At 36.7% G+C, this 27,028-nt stretch overlaps 1 protein-coding gene across 3 annotated transcripts in view; it reads left to right on the forward strand.

Annotated features, from left to right (window-relative positions):
* The window catches only part of IL1RAPL1 (interleukin 1 receptor accessory protein like 1), a 669,103-nt gene that overhangs the window by 623,094 nt on the left and 18,981 nt on the right, over positions 1-27,028 (forward strand). For all 3 annotated transcript variants that reach the window (XM_021552988.3, XM_077781655.1, XM_021552991.3), the window contains 2 exons: positions 16,988-17,120; positions 19,100-19,245. In XM_021552988.3, the coding sequence (XP_021408663.1) occupies positions 16,988-17,120; positions 19,100-19,245 (279 nt within the window). The remainder of the gene's footprint in view (positions 1-16,987; positions 17,121-19,099; positions 19,246-27,028) is intronic.

The following is a 27,028-nucleotide window of genomic DNA, read 5'->3' on the forward strand; positions in this document are numbered from 1 at the left end:
AATATGCCCTATGATTCTATGAATTAATAAAATATGGGAGACACACTAGTTTTATAGCATGGAAGTCAGAATGATTTTAACTGGAGGTGAACAGGACAAATGTTTGTCCTAACTTTGAGATTAATGTTTCCAGTTCTTCACCTCATCATCTTCTAGCAAATATTGACTCTAACCAATAAAACCCCATCAGATTATATTGTTAGGGTCCAAATTTATCACTATTGCAATACCAGTCACAAGAGTAATGATGCTTACAGGTTGCATTTTAAAAGATGTATTCAAATAATACCTGAGCCATTAAGTAGCACATAAATGTCCATGTAAGAACATACACCTATTTCTCTATCATATGTTTAATCTTAGTTATAGGTTAATGATATGCAATATCAATATAAGACAGAGCAGAGACCAGAACCCATTTTTGTTCCACATATATTTTCTCCTCTAATGCAATTAATTACCTTGCAAAATGGTTTCCCTGATTTGGATTTTTACTACTTTGCTTTCTTTTCATTTTACCTCTCCCTTTCTTGTACAAAAGCATCCCAAAAGCATTATGCTTACTGCAAGTCAGTAGCAAAAAGAAAAAAAGTAAAAAGATATCTGTGGTGTTTTAACTTAAACTGCAAAGGTATTCCTGCTAGAAGCAGGAATTAAATTTTGGTTTGTAATGAGCATGGGAGAGATTATTCTCTTCCCCCATGGAGGTTATGATGCAATGCCCCCAGCCTATAAACAGTTATGTAAATGCTTCATTTGAAGCATATGAGTCATCTCAGAGCTTACAGAGTGTTAAGCAGTTTCCTCATTGCAGAAGTGTAGCCTAGACAAGAGTGATAACAAGGGTGCTTTGCTAAGGTTTCACTGCCAATTTGTTTAGTGCCCTTTCCAGTGTCTAGTCATTCTGATTTTATTTATTCTTTTCCTAATAAGTTGAAAGTAATATTGCTCTACAGATTATACTGAATTTAGCTTGACACCATTTATGTAAATGCATTAATAAATATTCTCCTTTCTTCACACTTCTTCAAGTAGCCTGCCAAAAACAAATGACCTCTTTGAGAAACAGATGAAGAAATAGTGAACAAAAAAATGAGCAATCACAAATGTAACTAGCAGTGCTTGTTATCACAGTGACATTTACTGGCCTCCACCAGAAGGAGGTTCCTCTGCAATTTAAATCCAATTTGCACAGAAGAAACAGTGTTCATAGACCTACAGTAAGCAATGCATGCTACACTTACAACACCACTGGGGTCCAGAAGAAATGATCTCTGGTACAGAAGCAGCGCAGATGATCCAATACAGCTTTTTACAGCTGTATTGCTTTCAGGATTTTAGCTATTATTTTCTGAATATTGATTTACTGTAGGATATACTCAGGCCTACTCTCAGGGTCTTGGTGTTGAGGTGACCCCAACAGTGTAAAAGTCCTCATTTCCCAGCCTGCACAGCCAAAGAAGAAGTCTGAAATGCATAGGGTTGGCTTCTCAAGGTTATTGTTCCTTGTCTATAACATTCTTTCTCTGACCTGCTGAGCTTTGTCGAGCAAGTTGGCCATGGCATTCTGTCTTCTCTCTAGGGTGGTATTTACATTTTATACTAAAAACTACCTGTACTATGTTTACAATAGTGTGCCAATATCTATCATTTGTGTTAGACAATGTGTCTCTACCTTAAACCAATAGAAAAGTGTCACCATCACAGCAAGACATGGAGGACAGGGAGAAGGAAAAGAAGGTCAGGACACACCCAAATCCCTCCATCTTGTCCCCTTGAACCCCATTCTAAAAGGCCCCAAAATTCTACTTTTTCACCCTGTGTTAATTCAACTACCACACTACTCAAACCCTTGTGGCTTGTAATTCCCCATACAAAGTTGGCAGTTTTTTCCATGGGCCAAAATCAAAACCACAGCTGTTTTTGACTCCATGCCAAGGTCACCGAGCTCCTGCCAGGGTCTCGAGATTGCCAGGGCAGCCAGAAAAATGTCCTGGACTCTCACATCCTACCATTCATTCAGCTGATCCTGGAAGGTCTCTATTGTGGAATCTCATGGACTTGCTGTCCTTGTAGTTGAATTAAACTAAACACAGGATTAGAGGATAAATTTCTCTGAGCCATGGTGGCAGGTAAATTGGAACAGCAAGTGACAATAAGTATCTCAAGTCCTACACATGTAGTAGAGCTGAAACTACACCGAAATGTCAAGGTCAGTAATTTTTGGGAAAAGGTAATCTCAGCCAGAACAAATTGGCTTCACATCATTTTGGTAAATCAAACATCTTAGATTTATTGCAAGTCAGTAAAGATCACCAAGATTGCAAAGCCCTGGTCTTGAATATTGATAGTCATGAGGAATGTTTCCTGCCTGATCAATAGAGCTGGAAGTCAGAATTTCCCTTGGCTAGAACTGTCACTTTGGAAGATGCTTCCTGTCCAACATAACCACTCTGCCAGTGGTCTTGGTGCATCCTTGAGGTGGGCCTTGAGGTGGTCAATAGGAAGAAAAGATACAAGTTTGAGAAGCTCAAGCTGGACTTTAAGGACTGTATTTCCAGGCAGAAAGACAAATAAGACTTTCCAAGATCATTGATATGAAGCTAGCAGGGAAAGCTTGGGATTCCCCATTCCCAAGTAATTTGCTCTCCTTAAAAGAATTTTAAAACTCTGGGAAAATAGGTGGTCAAGGTCCAACTGGGCTGCCAAACTTCTTCCTGCATCAATTGAATTCAGATTCTGCAAGTCTTGGGATAGATCCCAGAATCTTTTTTAGCAGGCCAGCCATGCTATTGTGACTATCCTGGTCTAACAGCTCCAAGATCCTGATCTATTCAAATTAAATAAACTAGCAGACAGGAAAAAAAATCAATGAAATAAAACTCCAAACCTTTTTTATCAGAAATCATGTCTCCTGGAAATCTCTGCTTTTCATACCATTGTCTAAGCCATAGAAAATTAATTCTGTTGAACCCAGTGTGTCCACTCTATGAATTATTCATTTCTGAGCAGTTGATAAATAAAACTTTAAAAAATCCTATCAAAGATTATTTTATTCCTATCTAACCTATTTAACAGTTTGTCTTTGTAATTTTAAATAATCTATTGGAGCTTTTCATGTTCTCACTTAGTGGAAGGGTGAGCTAGTAGCTCTGCATTTTTTGTCTTTCTTAATGAAAATCTTTAAGTTTTCAGTTCTTTAAATAAACAAAAACTCATCTGCAATATCTCTCTATTGCACCAAGATAAGTTTTTATTCATAAAAGTGACATTTGAGTAACTAATAGCTTTTTAATAGAAATACTTCTACAATGAATATAGAAAGCAGAGGTTTTTTTCCCCTGTAAGTCTTCATTTATGAAGAAAATGTCATGTCAACCTTTTTCTTCTTTTAGACAAATGCTCTTTTCAAACCTAAATTTCATATTCATTCTAATATGTAACATGTGCTAATCATATTAAGAATGATTCATTTTATTCAGAATGGCAAACTGATGCTCTTAGCCAGTTCTTATTAGCAGTGCCATTCCTGAAGTTACAGCAGAAGAATCTTTCTCAAGGATGAAGGAAAGTGGTGGTTCTCAGCCAGTTCTCCCACACATATGCAGTGTTTTATTTTGTTGACTTTGTTATTTTTTATGATCACATCTCAACATAATTTTGTAATATTTAATGATTTCTTGTGTTAGAGATTTGGCAGGTTCCAGCCTTCATAACTTTATGTGTTAGAGGTGTAAGGTTAATTTACACGTTAGCAGAGTTCAGGCTGCCTCTTGCCTTTCATGGGTGCTGGAGATCAAAGCCTGGAGTTGTCTCCAGGCAGGAAGGTACTGGAGATTGCAGGACACCTTTAGGATGGGGAGGAGGGATGGGATGGGACAGGTTGGCTGTGGAAACAGGACAACAGGAGTGTTGAGGGCTTTTGTTTTGAGGAGAAACAGTAAAATCCTCCTCTTTCAGCACAACCTTTTTTGGAACCTGGTTTTAGGCTGTTGCATTGTCACTGGGTAGGTGCCAGTAGCACATCTCTGAGGTGCCTCATTCCCACCCTCCTGCTTTCCATGTACATGCCCCTGAAGAGGTCAGGTCCTAACCTCTAAAACAATCTTTTTCTGCTTCTCAGCTACTCCTTCCACACTACTGACCTAAACATTCAAGATGGAAATAGCTTTTAGAATAATTATTTATAGCAGTATAAGGGGGAAAAAATGAGCAGGACACTGAAAAGTTATTGCTATTCCTATTGAATTAGTTTTTTTCTCACACTCATCAGGACAGGTATTCAGTTTAGAGACTGGCTGAAATGAAATAGAAAAGATACAGGACCAAACACCCTTTGTCATCCTGCCTTTGACACCAAGGAACTGCTGCCTGCTATTTCAGTCTTGAAAAAAATTCTCTCTTCATCTTTAAATTAGCACCTAGAACAGGAGTAACTTTGCCTCTTTTCCTTTTATTATTTTATTATTACTTTTTATTATTTTCCTCTGTTTTTTTCATGCTTCTTACATGAGCTCATTATTTATCAGTTGAACTTTAGCATCTCACACTACAAAATGTTTTAGGACAGCAATTTCCATAAAGTATAGTTTAGCATACTTGCTGTAAAATCTAATGCATTTTAAAAAAAATCCTTAACAGTTCTCTCTAAACTTGAGTTTTAGCTATCTTTGATTATACTGAGAGGTGGAGAAAATAAATGGCAACAAGCTGGATGCAAAGCACTCAATTGGATAAGATCACTTAGCTTCTTCTTATACCAATAAATTTACATCTTTTAAATTCTCATATAAATGCATGCTTTCTTTAAAAAGCACATTGCTGAACTTCCATCAGAAAGCCTATTTTTTTTCCTTTTCTTTTTGTATCCCAGTCCTAATGGACCTTATTTCTGGTCCCATTATTTATGCACATCCTGTTAGAACAGACAAACTGCTTATAAAGGACAAATCTATGACCTTGCTCTTTATTATTTGCATTGCTGTAGTTAAAGTCTGTAAAAATTTTCATGATAAAACTTAGGTTGTTTTCAGGGACTGTCACATTCATATATATATATATTTGCCTCTCATGCTATTGAATGGTACAGGTAGAGTATGCTGGGGTAGATCTTTGCTCTGATTCAGTATGGATGACTGTTTTCTTTCCAACTTCTTGTGTTTGTAGAGCAGTGATCCCAAATTAACATTACAGTGTTTTAAAGTGGTTTTTTTTTGGCCTCACTATTGATGATGCTCAGAAGATCTATATGACTTTCTTTAAGTATGGATTTAAACTCCACTGAGAGTGAACACTGTACATATGCAGGAAACTTGCTGGATATGTGTTCATGCAATACTTAATGCTTAAGGCCATCCATTTTGAACTGTTTTATAAATAATACTCATTTTCATGTTTCCATTTATGACACATTTTTAAAGGGATGGGTGCCATTGAGATGGCAAAGGACTAAAATTAAACACTGTACTAAGCACTTCTAAAAACCCTTCAATGTTTTACTGTCCAGTCATTTGTAACAGCATTTGCAAATGATTGCATCAATAAAAATCAAAGCCTATAGCTGCAATGGTATTCTTTAGAGCTGCTGATGGGCTATGTAATGCAAGGGTTAACACATCTTCTTCTCCCCCAGACTTGGACTAAATTTCTAGCTCTGAGCCACAAGTGCAAATGGGTTTTGCAAAGTTACTCTGGTCCCCTGTGGACAGGTGTCCCCATTAAAAAGCCACCATGCAGCCTGGGGTGACTGGCAGCCTCAGCTCTGGGGGACAGGGACAGGACACACACCTCTGCAGAGACCTGTGCTGGCACAGACACCAACCTGCCACCTCTCTCCTTGGATGTTTTGTATCATAAATATTGCATAATTATATTTGTCCCTGTTCCTGTTACCAGCAGCTGTCATACCTTATATTTCTATTGTCACTCAAGCCCTGCTGTTAGTCCTTGCTTTGAGACCTCCAGAAACTGTTAAAAGCACAAACAGCATTGTAGACAGTGTTCTGTATTCCCAGAGCTGGAATCGAACAAGGTGAATTTTTCCTTTATTTTCCTCTACTTTTTAGAAATGACATAACTCCAAAGCCTCTCAGAACACTTAGAAAATATAAAAATAAAAACAAAACAAAACCAAACAAAACAACAAACAAAAAAAATCATCTGAACATCAACAACAAAACAAAACACAAAAAAAACCCCAAAAACACATAAAAAATCCAAACAAAGAAACAAACAAACAAACAAACAAAAAGATTAAAAACAAAAAACCAACAAAAACAAACAAAAAAAAAAAAAAAAAAAGAAGAAATTACAGCATTGGTGGGCATGCAGCATGAGGAGGATGGATTATGTAGATTGTTCCGGAAATTCACACTTATGTAAGTAAAAGGATTAATATCCTGCTTGCTGACCTCAAGGTTCAGACACAGGAGCCCTAAACCTCTCAGAAATTTTGCTGGTAGGACTCTGTGCTGTTCAAACATGGAAATTACAACTAAAGGAGAATGAGGATGGACTAGAGAAAGGAGGCCCACATGGCTGCTGCAAGAAAATAAATAATTTCAGCCTTGCTGCTGTTTGGACTTTCCAGTATTAAAAAGCATCAACTCTTGACAAAAATATTCAACAAACCAAGACAATTTAATGACTAATTGTTCTTGAGAAGGAAGTTGTTTTGGAAGAATCATATTTTATGATGCCCAGGCCTGCCCCTGTTTCAAACACAGATGGGGACATGAGGCTCTGCTTCTTCCTACAGTGCCTCCAGTCTGGCCAGGTCATTTTCCTGTTGAAGAGGAACAGCCAACATGAAGCCAGCCCTTGATCAGGTGTTATTTAGGAGTACAAGAAACTCTCCCCCTCTGGCCTGAGAGATGCAGGAATAGCTACTCTTTGCAGAGGGAAATGAAGTTCACTGGTCTTCACCCCATCAAAACCAGAGACAAGGGGTTGGGAGCAGTGGGCAGGCTCTGCCACAGAAGAGGAGCTTTCATACAGTGAGGACCTGGAGGGTGGAGCTGTATGGCCCAGGAACGCGTGGCAGGAATCCTCCTTTTGGCCAGACACATATTCTTCCCTGTGGGAATTCTTCTTGTCTCAGGTCCTGTCCTGTGCAATTCTTGTGTCAGGCCAGAAAGCAGGTACAGCATCAAGAATTCATGCTTGCTCCCATTTATAAACTTTTCTTCCTTTAAAGACAGGTAGCACATACAAAGTGCTAGCTGAGTTTTTTTATTCCATTTGTGGAATTTTGTGGAATTTGTGCAGCTGCCTTCACCAAGCATTGTCTATCAATCTGCAGTTTCTTGAGGTATAATCCAAAAAATGTCCTCGTGCTCCTCATGTGGCAAGTAAGTAGATCAATAGCAGTGGATTATTCCAGCACGTGTATGGTCCAAGAGTACAGCACGTTTGTCACTGAGAAGCAAACGAGCTTCTCCATTTGAATCTTTGTGAACCAGGGTTTTGTTCTAATGGATTTTGTTTCAGTATTTTCTTAGGAAAGCACTTATTAACTAAAGTTCAATTTCTTAACATATGTAAGAGAAATATAAAGACTACATAATGTAATGACTACTGTATAAAAGCAGAAAGCCCAGTGCTCTTAGGAACAGCATGCATTTCCATTTTTATGCAATAGAAACATTTGATGTGCTAGGATTTCAAAATTATATGAACAGATACTAGTCCATATGATATTTATTTAAATGGCAAATGGTTTCTGAAGTTATGCTAAGAATTAGTATTTTCTCTGTCCATTTCATTACACCTTCTTGTCTTAAAGTAGAAGCACATTTAAATTATATATATATATATATATATATATATATATCACTCTTTTTCATTCTTTTCTTCAAGTAGAAAAACCCAGTATGAATAAACATAAAATCACTTTCTACCATCAGAGGCTTTACTGCAGTAAACTGAAAGTTGGTGCTGATTTTATTTATCTATTTTATTAGTAATCAGTAGGTTTGTTTCATCAGGACTCCAATTTTCAGTGGTTCTTAATGGCTTTCCTGGTGAAAATTTGAACAGAGTAATGGTGTCACATATTTTAGAACAAATTGATGTCTTTTGATTTACATAATAGCTGTGGTTTATTTCAATTGTATTTATCCTGCTGTGCCACATTGATTCATGGGAGCAGTAGTTTTCCCCATTCAAATGTTGGCCAAACTAGTCTGGATCTTTTCCAAATGACATTTTCCATCATATGATCTGATCTGACAGAATAGATTAATTAATGAAAATCTTAGAACTGGTGATGTTCACAGTGCATGCTGAAGAGAAAGATCACCAGAAGAAGATAGAGTGTTTAATTATTTGTTGTTTGTAAGTTGGAGTCCCAGTTTCCTTAATAAGAACCCAGGTGTAGGTGACACTGTGCATGCTACTTTCAAAGGCTGTAATTTCTTTGTATCTTCAATATGTAGCCCATTTTTACAGTTCTTTTTCAGAATACCTCCTCACCCAAATAATTGTACTCACCCTGCAGTCTCCTCAGTCCATGGTAGATTTGCTTATGAAGAAAGAACAAAGAGAAGAAAAGAATAGTGAGGCTGACCAATGGAAAATAAACCTACAATTTATTATTTTGTATATATGCATGACTCCAAAGTTGAGAATTTGATGTATGTGCTCAAATCACCTAATGATGATACAAACACTGCAGTCCCTCTCTCCAAAGCAGTTAAAGAGCAGCTATTATAAGACATTCCAGTAAAACACATTTTCTAATGCTCTTTGTTAAATTCCATGTCCAAAGATACTAACTGGATGGATAGATAGGATCTGAAAGAGCCACAAGAATTTGAATTTCTATTTAACATGAATTGATAAGGCTGTTCATTAAGATTGCTGATATTTACATTTAAGTATGATCTGACATTAAGTTGCTTGCAAAGTTTGGGAAAATAAGTATGTCATTTATCACTATCTAGAGTCCAGAACATCATCTGCTATTCTTTGTACAGAACATATTGTGCAGTGTACCTGAGAGGGAGGCTGGGAGAAGGTACTGGTTGTGAAGATTTATGAGCAGAGTTTTTTGACATGGACTAGCACCCACCAGAGGCCAAAGCAAACCCACTATAGTCTGTTCAGAAAGAAGAGGAAGAGAGGTTTTATAAAAAATACCTCTGCAGTAAGACATTTGAATCTTTTATCTGCTGGAACAACTCTTCAGGTTAAAAAAAAAAAAAAAAAAAAAAAAAAAGGAATTGTATCTACAGTTTTCACAAGAAAAATAAAGCAGAAAGGGAGCTAGGCTGTTGTGTGCTTTTCAAGTAGTTCCTCAGCAAAATGAGTCTGGCAACAGCTGTGCTCTGACCAAGAGAGCCACTGACGTCCCTCTTTGAGCCTGCTGCTGCTTTGCCTCTGGATTCTGTTTGGGATGGAGAAATATGTAGTGAGAACTGTAATGGCTTGAAACTGTCTTTCCTAACTAGCAGAGAACTTATTCTAGCTTTGTAGTTTCTTGGGGCCCAGAGTCACCAACAGAACTGCAGGAGCTTATAGGTCCTACTGCATTTCTTACCAGTAAATATTCTTTACCAGAAGGACACATACCTTAAAAATTTTGTTTATTTTTTTCTCTCTCTCCAAAACATGAAGGCCTTAACCAAGAAACCTATCTGTTTTTATAGGAGTTTTCCAAAATATGACTCAGTGCAGGACTTCACAAAGCTAAAGACATGAGGCCTTTCTGGAGGTCAGTGACTGCTGAGGGGCAGTGGCAGCCCCAGGTGTGGGACTTGGGTCCCTTCTGGGAGCCTTTTTGGACTCCTCTGTGCAATGGGAACTTTGGGCTGTCAGCTCAAAGGCTGGCTTTTTTATCATGTAACATCATTAAAATACCACTACATCATAATCAAAGGCAGTGTGACCTAAAGAGAATACAGAAACAAAACACAGAACAATATTAAACTATGCATTATATGAACAGATTTAAAGCTCCCAAGACACAGAACTCTATAAAAGGTAAAAAATATGTGAAGTTTACATTTAGAGCCGCCTCTTTATCTTTTTTTTTTAAATTACAGATATTTTGTTACCTAGGATATTTTCTTGTGACTTATCTAAAAACAGATAAGCTTTTAAAAAACAAATTATCTTTAGACCTCACAGAGAGGGCACAGCAAAAAATGTGTTTATAAATGCATTTTCTAAATAGAAATAGAAAATAGGAGCTGTGAGAATAAAAGTTAAGTCAATCTTGTAAAACAACTGCAGGGGCTTTCCTTTTCTTTAGAAATACTTGCTTTTTTTTTGTGATAGTTGTCTTCCATTCCAGCCTCTACTTCTGAATAGGAAGGAGTGAAAAATACTTGCTGAACAGCTAATTTATCAGCCTGACATTACCATCTATCAAGAGGAGAGGCCCGCTGTTAGGAAAATCAAGATTATTGGTTCAGGGGTTTTGTTACCTCTTGTGAAATGAGGGCAAGTTTGACAATCTATGCACCTGAGAGGTGTTCTGGACATTTTGAGCCCCAATTTCCATACATCACTTCATTTTCTGCAGTCTGCTCTGGTGGTTGCTGTCTTCATTGACTCTCTGACAGCCCTGCTGCTAAAGAGCCCATCAAAGCAGAAAGGATTTGGGCTTCTTTTCCTTCACAATCTATGAAGAAACCCACTACAAAATTTTTACACACAGAAGTTAATCTTATAAACACCATATATGTTTGAGTTCAGCACCTAATAAGGTGTTGCAGACTCCAGTATTTTAGGGCTGATCAGCAGGAACATACACAGACCCCCTTCAGGGGTCCTGCTGCTGAATTGTAATTCAGCAGATGGAAGCCCTGGAAGGCAAAGGGCTTTTCATGTGGTAATGGTAACTGAAAACAAGTGAATGACTTAAGCTCTGGTGAGGGAGGGCTATCTGCTTAGTAAAAAAATAAATAAATAAATAAAACAAAGAAAAATCTAATGAATAAGAATTAGTTTTTTGATTTTTTCTATCCAATTAAAAAAAAAAAAAAAAACAAAAAAAAACCCCCCAAAAAAACTAAAAGAACCCACACCAAAACAGAACTTGAAAGAAGGGATTTTTTTAACCTCTCCCCTAAATAGTGATATTTAGAAATTCTGTAAAAGTTCAAAAACTACTATCTCTCTCTAGACTTGTTGAGAACCTTTTGCTGATGTTTTTTTTCTTGTGGAGGAATGTAGTGTGCACTCTAAGTTTACATCATTGTGGCCTGAAGGACATATTCAAAATGTGCTTTAGATTCCAGTGGAATCAAAATTCCATTCTGCAGCACAGCAAAATATGGACAGGCCTTTTAATGAAAAAATACAGCTGTGTAATCACATTCAGCACTTTGTATGATGCTTGCATGATAACACTTAGTGAATTATTATGTCCAACCCTCTCAAACTTGCATCTACTGAATTTAAAATAGACAGCAATTGCCCATTGTATCTTCACAATTGTATGGATGCACGACCTGATGACTTGCCAAAAACATGAAAAAACTACTACTCAGTGATGAGATTAGAATATTGCAATTTCTAGGTTGCAGTCACATTTCAGAAAATAACATTTATTTTGATTATTTGTTTGTTTGTTTCGGTTTTTTGTTTGTTTAATTTTTCCGAACTCACTATGTGAAGCATGCAGCAGGACATTTACATTATGTTAAGGCAGTACAAGATATCAAGATGCAAAAATGTGTATGGAAACCGGAGAGCAGATGTAGGTGGTGCTTTGGGCATGCAAGGAAGGAATCCAGAGGAATCTCTGCAGTTCACCCTCTTCTAAGAGGATCCTTACAGATCAGGTTGTAGATGACCATAGGATCAAGTCACATAGCTGAAAACTATATGGTACTTCACTTTTATTTGGGTTTTATTTTCTTTTCTTAATCACATTTGCATGAAGGCTTCCAAACACTGTTGAATTGTTTTAAGACATAAGACTTCTCTGAAAATGAGAACAGCTTCTACTTACCTGCCCGCTGGCCTTGTCAGATGACACTGGCAAAACAAGTGGGTCATTGACTTATTCCTGTCAGTGCTGATCTGTCACACCTAGGAAGTTACCAGCTTTCACAGCCCTCCACTTGGAAGACTGATATTTTGACAGTATTTTTTCCTTAAATGTGAATGGAAAGAACAGTATTTAATTCCTGTGTGTGAGATTTTGATTGCATCTGTCTTGACCTTTTATAATTTCATTTTGAGATGTTAACATTACAAATAAATGGCATACTTGTAAGTGTGTAGGTATTACCTAGGTATTTTCTGTACATAAATTGTATAAATAGCTTACATTGCACAGTAAAAAAAAAAAGTCACACATTTCAGTGCATTTAACATTTTCAGTCTTTTGGCACTCAATATTACTCAATGTTGAGCATAGCTCTCAAACACTTCTATAATATGTCTTTGAGAAATCTTCTAAAAAGAGGTTGCAGAGCATTTTTGATTATTACAGTTACTGCCAACAAAAAATGGTTCCCTTCCCTGAAGAATCTGCCAAATCAAAGGTGAGGAAGGTGCTCTGGTGCTGTGCAAAACTTGTACGAGTAACGGTGCGAGCGGAATCTCAGCTGACCACACAAGAGGGCATTTAAGCAATCGCAAAACATTTGCTATTTTCTAATTACAACTAGCACGTTCTTAGCAGGATGATGCATTTAATAAGAAGTCATTCACTAGGAATTTGGGTTTTTTTTTTAATGTTTGGAAGTCAGACGGTGCCCTCTGCTGGGCATAGGCTCCCCAGCACTAGTTTGCAAAGTGCCCCAAATGTTGACAAGTCGTGAAAATGAACACAAAATCTGTATTGTTCTGCTCAAGATATTCGCTGGTTTCAAGGAAGAACACCTTGTTGTCCCTTCTTGCATTCTGCTCTACTTGGACGCGTACTATGCAACAAAAATGGGTCCGAGTTTGGATGGCAAAGAGCTTTTTACTAATTAAATTTGAACCCAATTGGCTTGAACTGAGTGTGACTTTATCACATTGAGCAGCAGAAGCATGTAGTGCTATTCCAATTTTTACAAAAATAAACTCAATACTGTAAGAGCATATTCATCAGAAAAGAGGGTGATGGAGAAAAATGCAGTTGAATTTACTTCTTATGTGTTCTCTTGTGTGTATTTATTGCATTATGTCACAGTTTAAAAATGTATAATTATACTGAGGTGTCAAAAGTGTTATTTTTTTCTTTATGCTTTCTTTAAGTTTCTTTGGTTTTTCTGTTTGTTGTTTCGAGGCGATGTCAATAAAAATAGCAACACTATAAGTTTCACTTAATAATTCTATTCTGATCTTTGGATTTTTCCAGGGTCCATTAAAAAAAATATGAAGAAAAAAAAAAACAAAAAAACCTCAACAAACAAACCCAAAAAAAAAAAAATTACCCAGGATGCAACTTGAATTTGCATCTTAGAGCAAACAGGACAGATACAGATGAATTTCCCTAGTAATTTAATTGAAAACACTTAGTAAATTTAAAATGCAAAATTAAAATCCTTCAAAAACAGACTGTAAAACTGTAGTAATCCAGCATTAACAGGAAAGTTTAAACTAATGGCATAGAAAACATTATATATACTTTCATGAAACTTGTATGACTTTCAGCTCTCTCTAGTTTTTCTCAGTGCGGAAAACATATGGAGAGAAACAGTCGCCTAAGGTTAACTGTGAGGGATTTGTATTAATTGATTGACAAGTTGTTTATACCTTAGCTTAAAGATGAAGCAAAGCAGCTCTTGTATTTATTATATGTTTCATGTTTTCTACAAATCTGCAGACTTTTAAAAGCAAATTGTCCATGCAGAGCAGCTGCTTGGTGCCACAATAGAGATTGTCTGTCTGCTCACTTCAAAGCTGAACTCCTAGGGAAAAATGCAGCCCCTCCTACAGCATTACTCACTCTCTCTCTCATGAGGACAGCTCTGGAGTAGAGATCAAGATGTGCTCCCAAAATGCTCTGTCCATTCCTAGCATGGCCCTGCAGCCAGGTTTTATTTACCAGTGCCTGCAGCTGGAAGCCTCTTTGCTTCACCAAGGGAGCTCTGTGCCCTCTGCACAAAGCTGTGAGTCCTGGAGTAACAGACCCCCTAATTAATGGTCACAGTTGGTCATTAGCTGGTCACTGAATCTTCCTTGATGGCCAGCTAATGACCATCCCACTGGGTTATTGTGAAGGTTGGTCGAGATGGACAGTGCAGGTAATTTATAGCTGAAGCCTCAGCATGTTAATGGTCTTTCCTGAGTAACTGCAATCAACACGGTACTACTAAGTGGCATTACATTCTTCCTAATTTATTTCTCACTTGCAACCATTTCATGTTGAATGGAGACTTCAGATTCTACATTTAAAGATATGTTTGCATGTTTTATTTAGGGGGAAAACTTCTTTAAGAATTAAATAAAGAAAACAACCTTAATCTTAAAACCTCTCTTTTAGATAAGTTTTGCCCTTATCAGAAGATGCTTATATTTAAAAAACAAATCCGTGCTCATAATATTCATCTATAAAAGGCTCAGAAGCCCAACCAGATAAAAAATCATCTCTCAGGGGTACCTGTTAGCTGCAGTAGCCTGGAGAGCTTTGATGGCTCAGCACCTGTGGTGTCTAATCTCTGTGAATCATGGATAAATTGGCCAGAAGTTACAGCCTCTCTAGCTGTTATCTTGCCAACTCTTAAAAGCTGTAAAGTTTCAACCAAGCCTTGGCTTGCTAGGAAAGCTCTGGAAAAAGCCCAAGAAGCGGCAGTGATGCATTAGGTAGCACTCTAAGTCTGGTGGATAATGCCACAGGGGTTGTCCAATTATCACAGAAACCTGCTTTGGCTTTACATGTGCAGGTACCTCCTCCCATTTCAAGAGTGCACAGATTACAAGACATTCATAATCCTTTAAGGTTTTATATTTTCATTTTCACAAGTTCAAGCATCATAATTATGATGCAAAATAAAAACAAAAGCAAACCCCAAAACCAAAACCAAAACCAAACAACCCCACCCACCCCCACTCTCCACTTGGTATATATGTGCAGCGCAACTGCTGTAGGAAACTGGGTTAGCATGGCAAGGAACCAAGAAATTTATCATGTTCCACTACAGCTTTTTATGCATTTGACACACATTAAGTGGTGTCCCCATGCTCATCTCGTTCCCTTCAAATGGCTTCAAGATTTAAAAAAATCTTTCCCCCAGTGATTCCAAATTGCACTTCTTGAGCCATGAAGAGAGTGAGAAATTTGGTTTCCAGGGTGGTGTCCTGACCATCATTCCCCGGGGTGTGAAAACAGGAGCTATGATTGTCTTTAGAAAGAGAGGTTTTGCCCTCTCACTGAAGATACTTATATTTGGCAACTTTGCTCTAGAATAAGTGAGATTATTAAAATTTCTCATTATTCAGAGATTCCATTTCATAGTTTTTGATTATGAAGGTGACCCTTCTCTCCATTCTAGTTTCAAGTACTGGAATACTCCTGTCTCCTTAGCAGGCATTGATTGCAAAAGGTATGGTAGCAACCAAACCTTCCTGAAATGGCTAAAAGAAAATGAGATCCTAAAGTTCCAAAACAGATTGTGAAAGTAGCAGAAATTATATTTGCCTTGATGTTGCACATTTGGAACAAAAATTTTTGATTCTGTACTTTTCATGGCATGGATATGAGAGTTCAAGCCAGTCATTTATAAGACATTTATAAGACACTTATTGTCATAGAAATGTGTATTTATTAGTAATTTATAAGACATTAATTTAATAATGTTATGACTTTTTGTTACACAGAATCCTGCATTTATCTTCTTGCTAAAAGTTAAATATGAAATTCAAGTGTTAATGTTGTATGTTTAAGAAGGACCAGGTCCTGACCCAAAATAGTGTATTTTGAGGAAATTAATTAAACACAGATGTGCTTATGGCATCTTGATACAGATGAAGTAGTGCTAAAAATGCTTTCCTCTTATTTTTTGTCCAGGAGCTATGGTCTGTCAGCTTTAAAGTCCAAAATTTTAAAACTGAAGGTGTCATTGAGATATGAACTTGGTCTCAGCAGTAATATAAACTCCAAGGAAATTTTCTCTTCAGGGGGAAAAAGACCACTTCCTAATTCCCAACACCTCCTTAAGTTACTGTGTAATTATCCCCTAAAGAAATGAATATGGAAGTTCAGAAGAGTTGGTGCATGTTGAGACAAATCTCTTTGCGGCAGTGAATGGGAGATCTTTGGTTGTGTCTGTCCTCTTGCTTTATCCAATCTTACCACACACAAAAAGTGTGCAAGTTGCCATTTCAATCTCTGCATGTGCTCAAGATAAAGCCCAAAGCCAGGTAGTACAAACACAATGTAAGGTTCCCTAAAAAAATAGACAAAGTGAAGGCATATTAGTTTTTTAAATCCTTATTATAATGATTAAATAAGTATCGCTGTACATATATATGAAATTTCTATTCCCTGCATGCACTGCATGCTCTGCTAATGGTTCTTCCCATTCTAATGGCTTATAATGCTCAGAAGTAGTTCACATGAGCTTTTTTCAAGTGTCAGTGCTTTAAACTTTCCTGCTAAACTATAACAATGAGCACATGTCTTTCTGCCAGATATCTCTTGGGAATGGAACTCTACAGGAATATACCAGCCTCTGCAGAAACCATTGCAAGGCTGAACCAACATAGATATAGTTGCACATCTATATTACCTAACTTTTTTCTTTTTCTGAGAAAAAATAGAAATATTTTGTTAAGTTAGCTCCTTCTGAAAAGACATAGTCTCTGATATCCTTATCAAACAGAAAATGTATTGAAAAGTAACTAATCCTGTTTTTACATATAATTTAATTTAATTTTTATTGTATTTATTTTCAGAAAATGTATTGTGTCAAGACAAGCAGATACTCATGGACACTTTCAACAGCAACTGGGAATTGAGGAGCTCTCTGGATATTTTGGTTTTTAAAAAGCAACTGACCTAAGATTTTTAAATAAATGTATTTTCTTACATTCTTTTCAACAGGTGGTTCTGCTAATCTAACTTGTAGAGCTTTCTTTGGATACAGTGGAGATGTCAGTCCTTTAATCTACTGGATGAAAGGGGAGAAGTTTATTGAAGATTTGGATGATAATCGAGTCTGGGAAAGTGACATTAGGTAACAGAAAAAGGATTTTCTTTTTTCTCTATATTTTTTGATAGTTAATGTCATACATTTTATCACAGATTAGCCAAGGAGCACATTGGGTCTGATTTTTTTTTTTTGTTTTGCAACATCATATATTTGCTTTTTGACTACACCACTAGAGGACAGAAAAATGCCCTCCTCATCCAAATCTGATGTTAGAGATTTGCAAAAGCAGAATAGTTACCCAAAAAGAGCTGTAGTGTTGACCAGCTGGAATTTACCTAGTGACTTTTTCAAAATGTGGCAATCTACAAAAACAGCTATGAGGATACTTAGTAAGATTAAATAATTAAAAATAAATATCTTCAGAAAATCAGCTCAAAAAATTATTTTCAAACATGAAACCTTAAATAAATGTTGTAGTTTGACTTCCCTTTTGGAATGTTTTGATTTCTTAATGAAAAAAACTGTTTCCTGGGATGTTATCTGACTTGTTAGAACCAAGCATCCTGTTATGTGGGCTGCTTATATCTGCTGAAATACTTGTTTTAGGGAGGATCTGGCAATTTATGACATGTACTTCTACTGCTCCTAAAAGTGCTGCCTCATTTAGAAATTAAGGACAAATGTGTATTCGTATTGAGAATTACATGCTTGACATAGCATACTAAATCCTATCTAATATGAAATATCTGCTTGGATCTGAAGAGATTCCTTTTTCATTTATAACTCTGTATGTGTGACTATCACTGTTTCTATGTATCACAGAAATTAAAACTCAGAAATTCAGGCATATCTTGGTGTGCATGTCATGGTTTAACCTCAGCCAGTAAGTCTCACACAGCCACTCACTCACTCCCCTATTATCCCCCTCAGGTGGGGAGAAGTACCACAATAGAACTTGTAGGTCGAGATAAAAACAGTTTAATAATTGAGACAAAATAAGAGATTATAATAATATCAATAATGCTAATTATAGTAGTAAATATATATTATTAATAAGAATTGTAAGGAAAATGAGAGATAGAGGAATAAAACCCAAAAAAAAGAAATTATACACAATACAATCACAATTAGCAAAATCAAGTAGACCACAGTGACTTTCAAGGTCATCATCCCCAGACACACGCAAAAAGGAAGTGTATTTCACCCAGTGGACTTCAAGTTTATTCTACAAAATTCAAGACCAATACACTAAATGGCATGTGACAATAAGATCAGATATATTTTGTGTTTAAATCTTTCCCAAGCCCTTCAGCCAGTGACTTGGCTATCTGATGACTGACAAAAAAAGTGTCAACAAAACTGTTACAACTTTCTTGTTTTGTGGAGGGAGGAGAAGAAAAGCTCATTTCCACTTAATTTTTCAGGCCTGGAATCATTTTTCATTTGCTTTCCTGAGTTCCTAAAATTACTGATGGTCTTGTTAAGAGTGAAAGAAAGTAATGGGAAGACGGGTGGAGTCTTACATAAGGAAGCTTTTTATTTTTAATCTCTATGAGCTGGTGGCACCTGGTGTACCAGTTCTTCCTACTGTTTGATAAAACATTATCAAATTTTATAATGCATTCTAGAAAATTATCTCTCATGGCATAAACACATTGTTCCTGAGTGGCATGTTGAAGTGCCTCAGAAAAAGGATAAATATTGTTTTTGGCCCAGACTGTGACTCTAAAACCCCAGAATAACTGTTTTCATTTTTGTCTCTTCTACCATTCCAAGACTCCATGGATCAGAGTTTCCATCAAAGTGTGCAATGATATATTATCCATGTACATGTCATTCTGCTTTAAAAAAGACAATGAACTGCAGCTCTCATTAACATTTACAAAGCCAAACCTCCTCATTAGAAGTGAGGGAGAAAAGGGCATGATATAATTAAATAAAGTTTGCATCGAACCATAACCAAATTTGAAGCCAGAGAGTTGTAAGTAGCATCATTATGTCATGAATATCTAAAGCTTCACTGTGGTACAAGCAGGACAGGCGTGATGGTTGTTTTTTTTCAGGGTTCTCAAGGAACATCTCGGGGAACAGGAGGTTTCCATCTCACTGATTCTTGACTCAGTCGAAGAGGCAGACCTAGGAAATTATTCCTGCTACGTCGAGAATGGGAATGGACGTCGGCATGCCAGTATTCTTCTACACAAAAGGGGTAAATATGCAGCTTTTCTCCATGAAGGGGTAAAGTGTAGGGGTGGTCAGCTTGTAGGGATTCCTTCTGATGCAAGCATGAATTTTAACTTCCGAAGAATTAATAGTCAATCGTTATTTTTCCCCAGGAATTTGTACGACTTGCAAAGTAAAAGAGAAAGGATATTGTTAATTATGGCTGTCACTGGAAAAAATGCAGTAATGCCTTTTGACTAGATCTCTATAAAAGATGCATTTAATAATTCATTAACTTTAAAATTAATGAAGGCTCAATAGGGAAAAAATAGTAGGAAACCACAGGTGATTAAACGCTAATAATTTTCTGCAACAAAAAGAAATCAAATTTTAGGAAAACCAAAACCAAAAACCTTCCACTTTTATCAGAAATGCCACCTAAACCCCATGCCAGGGGGTTCCTGCACAGCCTGACATGGAAATTTTCCTTCCAACACTTGTTTGACATCAACATTTCTGAAGTGAAACATCATGACAGAAGCTTCTAAGAACCCTCCTGTTTCTCCTCACTGCTCACATCCCATGATCCCAGCCTGCCTAATGGCCACAGCCATCTCCCACCGAGATAATTACAGGGAGATGGAGAATCTCCTGCAAATCAAAGCTCCCAGACCCACCTTGTCCACTTTACCTCCCAGACGGGCCTCCACATCCCTGGGATTGGCACTTCCCATCCTCATGCAGCTTCCTGTTGACTTCAGAAAGCAACAAATAAGCAGGAGCCGTGTCTGCATTTTGGTGACATTCCTGAGATTTTTCTAGACTGTAGAATTGAGCAAACCAGGATCTTACTGTGGTGCTGAAGTACTTGTGGCATCTCAATTTACATCAAAGATGTGATATCTTCCCTAAATTTAGTTTTGTAGCATGCAAAGTCTGTCTAAGTATAGAAGGAAACCATAATTCAAGATAGTGTGACCAATTTATTTAAACATATTATTGGGTCCCTCCAATTTCTTGTATAGAACTTCATTTGTAGTCATTTTTCTAAACTCTTGTCATTGGTTCTTAAAAGATGCAGATGTGAATTACCAGATGCTTTACTTAGCCTGACATTTGTCATATTTTCTTGAATTTTCTGAGATGAGAAATTAACTTAATAAGTAGTTGAACCTCAACAGTATACCAGCTAATAGTCATATACTCTGGTTCAGAGACATTTGAACCCAGAGGAAGAGCTTAACCCAAAAAAACACTGAAATCCAGCAACTTGCTCCAAATAATCAAATTACTTGATGGAATATTGAAAATAAAAAATTTTAAGGGTCAAATTACTTTAAAACCAATATTTATTTAACTGATACCTATTAAGTTACATGATGATGGCTAGTCCTTAGTTTATCTTCCATATAAGCAGTAGCTCCAAGACTGAAAACATGTCTTCTCTGTTCTGTGACCACCAGATCTCTAATTTAACTTTGTGCATGCATGAATTTTGCAAGAATCTACTTTCCTTGCTCCCTTTCTTAGAGAGCTCAGTAAGTCAAACATACCACAGTATGTGGCCTCCTGATAACATACTTAAGAGGGAGTAATTTCAATATTTAATTGCCCTTATAAATAGTAAAAGGAAAAAAATAGCAGAAAAACTCCCCAATTTTTTTTTTCCTCTTTAAGTAAGGCTGAATATGGAATAGATTTGGAAGCAAAATCTGTTGTGCCCTTGAAAGACAAAAGGTACCAGATACAATCCTTCTACACATTTTGCATGTTGACAACTGTTTCAGTGAAATGATAAATTAAGCATGGCAGATAAAAATTTGAGCTAGTCTCTCAGGTCTCCTAGGAAGAGGAGTTTTGCACTGCTTGCTTAGTCTCCTGTATATCACCATGACAACCTCTCAGTTTAGGTTTCCTTGTTTAGATCCATATTTAGCTTCTGCTAGGAGTGAGTTAGCTGTTTATTAATTTCTGATTATTTGGCTGACTTAGACCAATTGGGACTTAAGAATTAGGTAAATTTGCTTCCTGAACACCAAGACATTTGCAGATGTAGTAGCTTTGGCTGGTTTTCTAGTTAGCGATCTTCTTTTCCAGCAGTATGAGTACAAAAAAGATGAATCTGGAATGTTCACTGCATACCTGAAAAAGAAATTATAATCCCTCTTCAACTTCCTGTGTAGAACATTACCACCAGGATCAGAAGGGACAGCAAAGCAGAAAACTCTGCTGCTGAACAAAGAGAGCTCCTGGGAAAAGTATTTAGGGCTAAATGCTGCAGTGGGTGTTTAGGTACGAAGTTTAAGCTTTCAAACACCCTTGCAACTGCTGCTTCACCCAGGTCATTAGAGTTTCTGTACACTGAAAAGTCCAGGGGGAGATCTGAGACATACCTATGCTTACCCAGGCCCTGAAAGCATAAGACGACAACAAATCTAAATCACCACAAAAAGCCTGGATACATCTTCCTCAATATTCCCCCTGGTCAGCCTGGCAGGGACACACTCTCACGACCAGGGTGAGCAGGGGCCATCAGAGGGTGGTGCTGGCCCAAACCAGAGGCTGGTTCATCCAGCCAGGGGAAGGAACTCTGCTCTTCCCTGGTGTGACACTGCGATGGGCAGCCAGAGCCTCTCCTTTCCTGGCATGAGCTAATGTCAGGAGGGGCGCAGAACACTGCCCCTGGACTCCACCACCACTTGTGCAGGAAACTGAAGACAATTTCAGGGTCCAGCATTGGGAAAAGCTGGGGGCCCTGGTACATCCCTCTAGTGCAAACATCAGTGCTCTGTATCGTAGGAAGCCCAGCTCTTATTTTCTCCTGAAACTTCTTTTACTTTTTGACTCCAGTGGAGAAAGCCTATGATCTATGTTGTTCTCCTGCCCGCTAACCATTTTTCAAGTCCTAAATTTCCTCAAATGTTCCTGTGCATAAGGAACATTTAACTCAAAGCTAAAGGCAGTAGAGCATTTTAACCATGACAATGACAATTCTGTTTCCTTTTTCTAATTAATTCCAACAAAATTTGTAAAAAAAAATAGGAAAAAGAGAGCAATCAGAACCCAAAATATTTAACTTTCATCCCATTCCTTCACCTTCAGACCAAATCCCTGTCACCCTTAAAATAATCAAGTTATTTTCTCTTTTGGGTGGGAAAAAAATCTACTTGTTATAATCTAAGGTTGATTTTGTTACTTACTGGTGGTAGGTGTCATTGATCATCCAGAGGAGTTACAGGTTAATCTTCAGCTAGGTAGAGGAACCTTCTAGAAATTAATTTTGAGGGTGGTACTGACAGCAGCTAAGCAGAAATTTATTAATGACAGACCACAGTTTGCAGATAATATAACAGGTGGATCACAGACTACAATTCCATTTTTTTCATAAGTTTTTTAATTAAAGAAGACAAACTTATAATCTATTAATGTAGTAGATAAAAATTCAATGCATTAGGAAGAAGAATGCTTTTCTGCAAAGTTATGTATTGACAAGTATGACTTTCATGCAGGATCAAAGTCTTCATAATCTTATTTATCATAGACTGTGTTGTAAATACAGGTTATTATCTAATTATGTGATTATTTTTTTGAAAGTCCTCTCTGTAAGTCAGCAAGTAGAACTCTACAGCAAAAATAATCTCAAATTCTATCTTGGTTTTATGCTTTAAGTGGTATGGATATTATTTTAAAAGCTTAATAATAATATTGGTATTTTTCCTGGGACAGATGCCAGAACTAAGGTAACATGCTTTCATGCATTTTTAAAAGTATCTACTTCCCTTCCTTCCCATTTTCATCTACACAGTATTATCATCAAATTTCCTACCCTTAGCCTCTTTAATGGTTTCAGTTTGTTTTTCTCTGTCATAGGTGTTCTCAGTAGGCATGTATGAATCCTGTTGACTGTAAATTAATGAGGGTAGTTAAAACAAATTTGGGGTTTTTGTTCCTGTCAAGAAAAAAAAATATTTTCACTGAAATAAATTGTTTAGAGAAAGAGTGTGTTTAAAATTGCCCATGAAAAGATATATTTGAAAAATATGCAAGGTAATATTTCCTAGATTGAATACATCTTGAGGAAAGCTACCTTATTTAAAACTCATCATTTTTTTAATGCATAAGCATTATATTATTATTTCCTGTGCAATGTAATAGCAAATTATGAATAGAAAGTAATTCCAAATTATCTTCATATGGCTATTAATGAGAATAGAATGGCTGACAAGCACCTTAAATTGCAGTGCCATTCACATAATAGTGTAAATCTGGTTTATTACTTACAGACTAGAATGTGTTATATGCGTTTTCAGTCAGTTGCACAGAATTTCACACAGTGGTAGTGATGAGTGACAATTAAGACTTAAAAGAGAAACGAAATTAGTTCTTTTCTAACCTCTGCAAAGAAACCCCAGGTATTATATCTCCTTTTACCAAAAAGCTTCACAATGCTTCTGAAATTTCTGAAAGGAAACTCATCATATGAAATATGAGAACAATGAGTTATATTTCAGCTTCTGCTAGTTGGACCTGAGCACTTGTTCACTCCAGTGAATCTCTGAGTCCTAGTGGAAGCTCAGCTGAAGAACTCCAATCCACATGGTCAGTTCTGATCTTACATGAGTCTATCTTCCACTTTATAAGGCATTCTTTTTTTATTCTGCACTGCTGAAAAGGCTTTCCTGAGACCCTCATCAGGTTTTAGAATTGGAATTGAAATTGAATTGGGTTTGATGTAAATTGATTTTTCACTCACCAATGGCCATTGAAGAAGCCTTCAAGTTGTCACTGTGCTTAGCAGTGCAAATGTTCATTCTCCCAAGATGTTCCTGACACAAGGCCAAAGGTCAAGTATCAGCTCTCTTCTTGCCCAAACCTAACTAAACATTACTGTCCTTTCACATTCAACCTCATCTAAAATTAGTCAAGGAATGAAATACTAAAGACCTCTGCCTGAAAGAAACTCTTCACGAGACCACTCTTAATCAGTCTGGGTTTTTTCATACTTTATAAAATTAGACTAAGATAACTCCAGTAAAAAAAAAGTTTGTAAGATTATTCAGCCTAAATCCAACTTTCCTCTGACAAATTTTAGTGCTAACAATATGTCAAACAAGTTGGTTTGTTTAACAGATTACTTTTTAAAACAACTTTTGTACCACTTTTATCATAGTACTTCCTTTTATGTAATGTCTAAGTGCAAGTCTAACCTTGGTTGGCAAGGATGAAAATATTTTAAAATGAAACGTCACTTTTTTTTTCTATAATCCATGCATAGCTAAATTATTCTTTAATGCTATCCTCAGAAAAAAAACCTGAAAACAGTATGCTTTATGATCTTACATCCTTGGAACTCAGTACTCTTTTTTTTTTGCCACATTTTTTAGCATCCCTCAGTACCTCTTACATTCATTTCTTTCAGAAATTCTGAATGAAGTAATATTATGGGCTTGTAGTACAATTAACAAATAGAAATGTCTTTGTTTAGTGTAAATTTTGGGAGAAAATTTTCAAAGGGCTCTTTTAGAATGCAAATTTAAGTGGCCCCTCCCCCAGCTGGTCCAGAAAAGATTTATTTGGAGAAAAGTGAAAAAAATTTGTTTATTTAACAGGAAAAATATTTACTAGCACAGAAAATGAACAATATTAAACAATAAAGCTTCTTGTCACTTGGAAGAGATGACAGACTCAGAAAGTTCCTTTCCTGGGCTGTAGCTTGGCTCTCTGTCTCTTGTCAGTCCCTCCAGCGCTGGAAATGCCGCGGCCCAGGCCAAGCCCAGGTGTGAGCTCCTGGTGCTCTTCTGGGTTTTTAGTCCACAGCAGGTTTGAACAATTCTAAGAACAAGAAAATCCACAGTCTAGGGAAGTTCTCTGCCTTAGCTAGCTAAAAACTAACTAAAAGCAAAAGAGAGCTCTGTCCTGCTGCCTGTCTGTCTGCAGACAACACAGTCCAGCAGAAGGATGCGGGGCAGCAAGTGCAGCTTCTGATAACAAACTCTGCACTTCTCTCTCTTTTGATCTTGGAACTAGTCTTAAAGGTGCAAAAGTTATTTTTGTGCTAAACAGATGAATGGGGATATGAGCATCATAAATGACAGGAAGCTCTCCTAATGAGGAAGATGTCAGGTCATACACAATTCTTAAATTTGGGGAAGATAACCAAAGATTATTGCAGTTCCACACCATGACATTTCTTCCCTTCAATCTATATCATAAACTGCCTTTAAAATGCATTGTTATATTTAAATGTAGTAAGCTTCAGTAACATTGCAGCATCTATATTTTCCCAACCTTATCCTCCTTTGAGCTAACATACTGTTGGAGATAGTGTGTGTAATTACTCTCCTACTGGGAACAGGTATCCTGCACTTCTCAGCAGAAATAAAAATGCCATCAGTAAGAACATACTTCTATTATAATAATGTACTATCTCCTAAAAACACTGGAAATCCAACAGCACCAAGGCTCAGATATGTTTTCTGCCATACTAATGAATAAATTAACAGATCCCTGTGTTGCATTTGCACACATATATGCTTATGTATATATAATCCCAAACCTGACTAGTTCTTTTTCATAAGGGAATCAGGAACATGTATTATTTATTGTTATAAAAAATAAAAAAAGTAGTTCTAATAAATAAAATGAAATTACTGCACTGAAAACTATAACTAAATTCAGGCAGTTTCAGTCAGTTCTGCAGAAATCCACAGGCATGAGTGGCCCATGCTGGTAGAAAACATATACTTTGTGCAAATAAATTATTTCATAATCAAGCTAATGAGTAGCCTAAATCTGCTTCTACTGTTATCAGAAGTACTATTGTCTTACAGAATCAATCAGTAATTATTCATAACAGTATTCATATAATATATCCATAGGATATTCACACATATCCATCTAGGTACCTTTAGCACAACCAGATTTTGGTTTGCAATCTGAAACAAGCAAACAAAAGTCCTAAAATGTAGAGAATAGATTTTATACATACATGTATTGGATATGTGTATGCTGTATAAAGCTGGGGTTCCACATACTTTGGGAAGATAATTTGTTATATGGCTATGCCATAAGAAATACTGTAATAATCATGCTTCTCCATTTTAGAACCGTGAGAATGGGTTTCTTTGTTGCTAGCTTAAACTCTGCCTACTGCTTAGGGCTGATCTCTGAAATGAGACTCAGGCAAGTGTTCCTGTGTTAGCCAGTTTTATTCTTCCTTTAGAAGAAACACACCCATTCATAACCAAACTTGCATGTTATAACACAGCAGCCCCTGCTCCCCTTCCAAATTATATTTATTATCCTTATGGTTCCTTTAATAATTGCAGTCTGTGATAATATACCTAAACAAACTGAGAACTGCCTCTAACAAAACCCTGTCTCTTTGTGAGTTAAATTATCCAAGACAAGCAGACAATGAAAATCAGTTTAGGCCACAGAGTTGCAAAGATTTATTTGTGTGCTAACCTGAAGCTCTGTGAATAGTCCTGTTGACTTCAGAGGGATTACTTATAGTCAATGAAGTTGGCCAATCTGCGTAAGTGATTGCAAAATTGAAACCTTAGATAGACTGTAATTGGATTTTGAAAAAGGTTCAGAAACTGAATACGCAGCTATAAATCACATGTGCTCAGAGTGTTATAAATCACAAAAATAAAAAAGGGATGTTTGAAATATAATTCTTTTTATAAGCAGTTCAGATGTATGAAAGCTAATTAGTGAATAAAATTAATTTTAAATTTTTACATATCATTAAAAGTAAAGTTCCTGAAGCATGTGATATGTCAAAAGATATGAATCTTTGACAGAACACTTTTATTTATTTTCTT

This window comes from Lonchura striata, chromosome 2, assembly GCF_046129695.1.
Source record: "Lonchura striata isolate bLonStr1 chromosome 2, bLonStr1.mat, whole genome shotgun sequence".
NCBI classification, from domain to species: Eukaryota; Metazoa; Chordata; class Aves; order Passeriformes; family Estrildidae; genus Lonchura; species Lonchura striata.